Below are 8248 nucleotides of genomic sequence, written 5' to 3'. Positions count from 1 at the left end.
TATCTACAGCTCCAGTGCTGGGTCCTCCAGCTGGAGAGCTGCCTAAATACTGGATGATAAATCCTCCGGTTTCAATGGTGCAAACTCCATTTCCAGGATATCCACTATTGGTGATGTACCCTCCTCCATCTGGGCAGCAGGCTACACCTCCAGAGACTTGTCCTGTGCCTACAGAGCTGGTTACGACTTTAGAACTGTAACCCCCACCTTCAGAGACGACTCCTCCAGGTGGACACCAATGCACACCTCCCGGGAGGTAGTGGCTACACCCAGAGCTCACCACACCTCTGGATATGCAACTGCCACTTCTGGAGCTGAACCCTCCAGGTGGACAACAGTCTGCACCTTCAGGGATGTTTTGGCTACCTGCAACGCTGACTTCACTTCTGGGACAGACTCCTAAACTTTTGGAGCTAAAACCCCCACCGAGGGAGCCGCATCTTCCACGCCCAGAGCTGTAGCCTCTACTTAAAGAGCCGTAACCACATCCACTTCCAACTCCAACTGCTGTACCACAGTCTCCAGCTATGTTGGAGGAGTTGGTGACCACAGCTGCAAGAAAACACAGGGGCAGTAAGTTGAGCAGAAAGCTGGCATTCTCACAGAAAAAACCCAAAACTAGGAATAGCCCAATTGTGAATGCTCGGATTACTTACATACACTCACAGGCATCCCCAAACATATCCTGTTGGGGAAAGAAAAGAAAGATGAGTACTTCATCCCATCAACTAGCTCTACTTCTAGGAACTTGACGTTCATTTTTTTCTCACTTCAGCCTAACAACCAACCCACTCCATCCTTATGTGTTTCTCTCATCCCCTCCATTGCATCATGTCCAGGACAGGAGGCTCTCTCTTGTAAATACATTGTCTTGTGCGGTGGAGCTCTGGTAGCTGTTTGGATTTCCTAGGCAATCCGCATCTTCATCACTGAAAAGCCACTTAGAGATTGTTCCACAGTCGAGCTTTATGGTTTTTTGCACCCACCTGCTTTCTTCTCCTTCCAGCAGTTTCTTGTATGTAGTGATCTCGATATCCAGGGCCATCTTGACATTCAGGAGCTTCTGGTAATCACGCAGCATGCATGCCAGCTCATCCTTGGCCTTCTGGAGAGCGTTCTGCAGTTCCATGTGTTTACCTCGAGCATCTTTAAGAGCACAATCACCACGCTGCTCAGCATCACAAATGGCTGTTTTCAGACAGGCAATCTGCCAAGGGAGAAAACGGAAGACATTACTGACGTGTCTTTACCAGAGTTCCGAGCCATCAGCCTCTGGATTCACTTCCCATGTTTCAGTTCCAATTCAGAAGAACGGACACATAGCTGAGGAAAGCCTAACATCTTGGAAGCTGTATACCTCGTTTCATGGCCTTCTTTCAAGATACTCCAAGTGTCCATAATAAGGTCTACCTGTTATAAGACAGATGACATTGCTTAGTAGTATGGCATAATTTTGGCATCTCCCTCAAAGGCATGAAGTATTGGCCGCTATCAAAGGCTAGATGCTGGGTTTGCTGGTGTATCCGCTATTCTATGGTATTCCCATAGGTCTCGTAATGGGGACACTCACCTCTTGAGCACCTCTTAGTGGCTGGGTATGGTACCACAGACCTTTTCTCACCCCTGGCAACCCCTTCAGGCTGCCAGCCAACCTTGGTGGGACTTCAGCAGCTTGGCCCTCTGGCTGAGTCACCGAGTCCAAATGAACTCCTTCCGGGGTGGGTATTACACAATCTATTTGCCCTTAGTAGCGCCTTCAGTCCTGGCTCTGTGTCCCTTTAAATACAGCCCTTTTTTGGGCTCCCAATTCAGTCCTGTCTCCTTTGTGGGGTTGATACCACTTTGCTTATGGCCAATAGGGGAACCTGGGCCTGCCCACTACTCTGGAGTCCCACCCAAGGACCCTATACACAGCAGCCATGTACGGCTTACCTCAATCCTTCACTTTCCCTGAGCCTCTTTCTACCAGCACTTTTATCTCCAGCCCTACCTCAGCACCAATGTCCTCAGGTTCTTCGCCTCTGCAATCCCAACTACGTAAATTCAGCCAGAGATAACCTCTGGCTAATTCCCCCACTCCCTTGGCCAGAGAGCAGCCCCTGTTTTCACTCATCTAGTCCCAGCCTGGAACTGACCTGCTCAGACCCTGTAGCAACTTTTACCTGAGCCTGCTGGGCTCTGATTGGCTGAACGTCTCTTTTTTTTTTTTTCCAAGAGAACGACTGGGGCTGCCTTGCAATTCCTCTCGCTGCATCTAGCGGGTGCTAAATTGTGGCAGAGGATGGAACCAAAAGGGAAACCGAAGACAAGGAAGAAAGCGTCATCTCTGAGGAGACCAGACTTGAGAAAGAAAAGGCTTGCTTGTTATGCCACTACTGCTCTCACTAATGCTCATCCTTAGAGTTATCCTCCCAAATTTTCAAAGGGCGGTAAGAAGAATTAATCTGGTTGACTAAGAGGGGACAGAACCCGATTCTCATTTGCACTCAGGCCCCAGCTCTGGCCGTGTAAAGGAGCCTTCAAAAGAAAGTAAATGTAATTTATACGCACTATATGGCCACTGGCAGAGTGGTGAAAGGAGCCTGAATGTGATTGAAAATAAAGCCCAAAATCACTTTCCCTTTTATTACACGTAATTTCTCTTTTTCCCATCACTACTACTTTCCTTGACAAGCGAAAGGTGATGACGATTCTCAAAATGCTTGAATTTGGCTAGACAGAAAGTCTACTCAATAAGTTGAAGAAGTGAAATTATGACTTAAGGGCTGGATGCTTCAGTGTGGATCCTGTTTGCAGAGTTGTTGTAGCCATCTTCTATGAGGGTTGCCAGTTTTGGTTGGATTTATTCCTAGAGGTTTCATCACATGACATCATCTTTAATTGAAAATTAATCTTTAATTCCTGGATTCTCCAGGACAATCCTGAAGGGTTGGCAATGCTATCTTCTATAATACTTCGAATTGTGGTGGTGGGTTTTTTTTAAACAATTGGCCTCATTCATTCCAACCTAGCAACCATCTCAGATCAGTCTTGGTTCATGCCACAGACACAATGGCATCATTCAGAACCAGAGCATAATTCCCAGCCATACAGTATTCAAAGATAGCATCCATACTAATACACCTGGCATATTCACCGGAAAATCAAAACATCAAAATCACTCCTACCTGTTTCTTTATATGGTCAGTCTCACCCTGCAGCTTCTGGATCAGGCGGGTTAGCTCTGCAATCTCATGCTTGTTTCTCTCTAGATCCTCACAGAATCTGCCCCTTTTGTCCTGAAGCTCCTCGAACTGGTACCCAGAAACAAACTGATTGTTAATTGAACTTGCATCATACAATAGCCTGTATCGTACCTGTGTCATTTGCTACTCACCCTGGTTTGGTACAAAACATCAACTTCTTCTTTGCTCTTCTGAGCAATCTCTTTGTACCAGCCTTCAACGTTCTTGATTATGCAGTCCGTGTCCAAGTCTCTGCTGTTGTCAATTTTCACAACAACTGCGGTGTCGCAGAACCGGCCATCCATCTGAGCTCTCTCCTGCAATTGCATAAAGTCTTGGGTATCATTTAAAGCCCCCTCCCTTATCCATACTTCCAAGATGTTCACTCAAGGACAAAGGGTCTCTCTTCACTGGGCTAGTTCTGATCCTGCAACTAAAGACCAATGTAAAGGGCTTTGCCTGTGAGAAATACAGAAGCCTTTCCTCTTAGGAGTAGGGGCAGGCCAACCAGGTAGGTAGGACGTGTCCAATTTCTGCTGGATTTGGGGAGGAAAAGACAGGTCTCATTGTTCCCATGCATACTGGTTTGTCACCAGATAGATCCAGGGTGAAGATTCATGCATTATGGTGTAACGTTATATAGGCTTCATAATTCCATGTTTAGGAGTGGATTAGTAAATGTTTCTTAGAGGCAATCAACTAGGTGGAGTTTCTAGCTTTGGAGTCCTTGCTGCCTGTAGTAATTTGGACTCTATGCAACATGACGGTGATTTCAAGGAGAAGCATGGTACTGAATTTCCATGCAGGTGGAATGAGAAGAATCCTTACCTCATCAAACACACATCTCAGAAATTCCAGCTTCTGCTTCAACAAGGTCATGTTCACCTCTAGCTCTTCCTTGTGCAGCAAGGCGCAGTCTGCCTCCTGAGGAAAAAAGGCCACAGGTATTCCAAAACACTGGGGAAACAGTATCAGAGGCAAAGCCTGTTGTCTGTTTCCTCAGGCTTGTGGAACAGAATGTCTCGATTTGCCAGGCTTCCTCAAGGGGCTCCCGTGCCTCCAAGAGGAAAAGCAACCCACCTCAAAGTCAGTGGGGAGGAAAAGTCCTCTTCGTTACTTAGAACTTGGTGGAAAACCCAGTATTGACTACTGAAAGTTTAAATATGAACTCTAAATATTCAGCGTTTTTGTCTCGTTTTCTGAGATCAACCTACAATAGATCTAGCAAGGAAGAAAAATTAAGATGCCCCTCTTTAGATTATTGAAATATCAGTCATTAGTGGGCCTTTACTCTTCCATGCATCCATGCAAAATGGTTATAGCTATATTTACAGATCCACACTTTCTCTTTTAGCCACCTGACTTTCTCACCTTCTTGAGCACCACAAACTCAGTCTCTGCCGCTGTGCGCCTACTGATTTCCTCTTCATACCTGTGGGAAAAGAGAAGAGACAGCGGTGGGTCAGTTTTGTCAACTGCCATAACACACATGGGCAATATTTTTCTCTTTCAACTTGAAATCAGCGTTGGGCCTATTTCACCAATCGCCAATTGGGGGTTGGACTAGATGACCTCCTGAGGTCCCTTCCAACCCTGATATTCTATGAATTGCAAATGCCATTTCAATCGATATCATTGTTGTTAGATATTTGGTGGTGTGTGTGTGTTCTCTCTGCATGCTGCACTGGCTCTGGCCAGATAACCCAAACAGCAGGCTTCGGATCAAACTGCTCAATAAGACCACAAGACTTGGTTTAGTAGCAAAGGTGCCCGGCCAGGTTTTATCATCAACGAAGCACAGTAACGGCACCTGGCAGACACGCCGAAGATACTAAGACATGCATGCTTGTGACAATGGATGCAGTTCAGTCACTGGTGGGACTTTCCACTGCTCCGTAGGCTGGCCAAAGACCATATATTGGAGATATATTTTTAATACACGGATACAAACAAATTACAAATGATGTATCAGGGTGCCACCCGCTGATGTATTTGGGTGCCACTCACTGCCTTGTACATGTTGATTTGATGAAAACATTTTTATCCATTTTGCTGTTATCCTGACCTTGTCTTTAGGATGGGTCAGTGTGTTCCTGTTATCTGTGGGGAATGTGCTGGAATCGAGGTGTTCTGGTACCACCCTTCTGGGATATATATTTTTGCAATATCAGCCCTGTGCTTGCCAAATTCTGTGAGTAGGGCCTGCCTCTTGCTCACAACCTGACTTTGCTTCATATTGGCAAAGTTTTGGCCACTACTTTAGTTCAGGCCTCAGGCCTCATAACAGGCCTCTAATACAAGGGCTTAGGTCTCAGGCTCTATTCCTATCACAACAGTTATACCAGCTAAAGACTGGAATAATTCAGTGGCGAATCAGGCCACATTTTTTTTTCATTTCCCACAGTAGCTAAAGGAGATCACAAGAAACAGAGCAAAGTGAGAAGAAAACAAATGATGGATAATCTCTTACTTGCATTTGAATTCATCCACAAGCTTCCTTGATGCAGACTCTTCACAGGCCAGTTGTTCCTTGTCACTTAACAAACCCTCAAGCTGCTTCCTCAGGCTGCAGATATAATTCTCAAAGCACTGCTCGAGATTTTTCCGGGGGGCTGGAGGAACAGAGTGCTGCAAGAGGTTCCATTTGGTCTCCAGCACCTTGTTCTGCTGCTCCAGGTGTCGAACCTGTAAATCAAAAAATTCAGCAATTTTTTAAATCTCCAAAAGCTGCCACTGAAGAAATGAAGAAAGAAAGAAATTGGGACCTTCAGTTAAACTGTCCTCTTTGATTCAGGAACTATTATTGGAATTCCAGAGGCACGAACAGAATATTTGGCAACTAGAGGGCCAAAGGAAGCAGATCTTTGGAAAATGATACTTAATAGTAACTCCCTTCCTCCTCTGGGTAATCATAAATATGTATCAAAGTTGAATACATTTTAAGCTAACAAATACTATATTCCATTCATCTTCATATTACATATATCCCCCTGGTTTTGAAATGCACAGGAATGATATTAATATCATTTTGTGTGTCATATATAAACATCAAAAGGCCAAGAAAATAAATTTAAGTCTAAAGCTCTATCTGTCTCCTCGTCCAGGTACTTGGAAGGAGAGTAATGCTGAATGTAAACTAAAGAGGATCAAAAACTAATTCGGTGTCACTGAACGGTGACTGCCCGGATAGTGCCCAGCAAATTGCAAATTAAGGAGGTGACAGTCTTTTTATAACCATGTCATTCCATTGACTTCACTACAATTATTCTTAAATTTATAAGTGTGAATGGAATCAAGGCCAGATGTTGCATTCCTTTCAATGAACTAAATAATGACTCCAAAAAAACGCTTTGTTTCCCATCCTCGGATGAGAACAATAGTGCCATTGTTTCCATTCCACTTAGCACAAACCATTCTCAATGGCAGCAGAACTTTAATGCAGACCTCATTGGAGAATGTGGAAACAACGGACTTGAAGGGTGACTGCAGATAACCATCACCCAGGCATGTTTGGTTTTTCATATTGTTTCTTTAATAGCTTTGTAGCTGTTGAGGCAAGAGGAACCACTGCGGTCATCTAGTCTGACCTGACACAACCCAGGCCATAGAATTTTACCCAACAGTTCCTGCATCATAGAACCATAGAGGATCACGGTTGGAAGAGACCTCTGGAGGTCATCTAGTCCAACCCCTTGCTCAAAGCAGGACCAATCCCCAACTAAATCATCCCAGCCAGGGCTTTGTCAAGCCTGACCTTAAAAACCTCTAAGGATGGAGATTGCACCACCTCCCTAGGGAACCCATTCCAGTGCTTCACCACCCTCCTAGTGAAATAGTGTTTCCTAATATCCAACCTAGAGCTCCCCCACTGCAACTTGAGACCACTGCTTCTTGTTCTGTCATCTGCCACCACTGAGAACAGCCAAGCTCCATCCTCTTTGGAACCCCCCTTCTTAACTTCTGATTGAGACAGAGTAGATCTTTTAGAAAGTCATCTAGCCTTGGTTTAAAGCCTTCAAGTGACGGAGACTTTCCAAAGAGTTAAGTATCGCAGTGGCTCTGTCTTGGGGCATGATCCAACTCCAGTTAAGTGAATTTGGGTGTCTTTCCACTGATTTCAGTAGGGATTTGACTGGGCCCCAACCCAAGGACAATCTGTTGCTCTTGTTCTGAAGGTCACAGTCTGAACGTGGGGAAATTTGGATCTGGATGTAGATCCAGATTAGAAATCTGCACCATGGGCCAACCTCTTTGTTTTATTGAAAGAAATATAGAAAACATCTATTCTCTCACCTTGTCAATGAAGCAGGCAAATTGGTTGTTCAGGGTCTTCATCTGCTCCCTCTCGTGTTCTCGTGCCTGATGTTCTTGTGGGTCAACTCCTACGCAGAGGGGCTTCAGGAGGGACTCATCGACGCTGACCCCTCGGATACCCTCCTTGCTGCAATCGGCATAACCTCCGAAAGTTCCATAGCCTCTGGGTCCGCAAAGACCTACCCTGCCGCTAAAACCTCCAGAGTTGCCATAACCTGCACTGCCCCAACCTGAGCTACCATAGCCATAACCCCCGTAGCATCCAGCACCACTAGGGCTGCCCCCAGCATCGACAATTCTTATGCTTCCACCCAGGTGGCAGACACTCCTGCTGCTGTAGCCACTAACTCCACGTCTTTCGACCGGCGGGCCAACGGAGGCCGTGCAGGTTCGATGTCCGTTTAGGCCACAGACGTCAGAAGCGGAACTGAAGCCCTTTCGTCCAACGGTGGAGCTTGCAAAAAACGTCTGTCTGTTCATGGTGGCGTATTTGAAGTGGAAATAAGGGAGCTGCGGTGTGTGACAGCAGCAAAAAGTGAAGGAGAAAGGACTCCTCTGATGTGACACCTTGACATTACCCCTTATATATGCTAGCGAAGCTGGGCTTGGCTGGATCAGAAAATTAATTCCGAGTTTTCAAGGGTTTGGTTTGCCTAGCAGCAGGTGCTTTGCTACTTGCAATGGTTCATAGTAAACATTAACCACTTATG

General features: G+C 45.6%; 1 protein-coding gene across 1 annotated transcript; it reads right to left on the bottom strand.

Moving 5' to 3' along the window:
* Positions 1 to 648: 648 nt before the first annotated feature.
* Positions 649 to 8018, bottom strand: LOC144277867 (keratin, type II cytoskeletal 5-like). Its single transcript, XM_077838899.1, has 8 exons — positions 7518 to 8018; positions 5695 to 5909; positions 4596 to 4656; positions 4053 to 4148; positions 3377 to 3541; positions 3168 to 3293; positions 987 to 1207; positions 649 to 685 (listed from the first exon to the last, which is right to left on the bottom strand). The coding sequence occupies exons 1-8, from the start codon at positions 8016 to 8018 to the stop codon at positions 649 to 651; spliced, it is 1422 nt and encodes a 473-aa protein (XP_077695025.1).
* Positions 8019 to 8248: the final 230 nt, after the last annotated feature.

The sequence above is a fragment of the Eretmochelys imbricata genome, chromosome 20 (genome assembly GCF_965152235.1).
Source record: "Eretmochelys imbricata isolate rEreImb1 chromosome 20, rEreImb1.hap1, whole genome shotgun sequence".
Classification (NCBI taxonomy): Eukaryota; Metazoa; Chordata; order Testudines; family Cheloniidae; genus Eretmochelys; species Eretmochelys imbricata.
The sequence above is the reverse complement of the archived record's forward strand: the minus strand, read 5'-3'. Positions and strand labels throughout refer to the sequence as shown.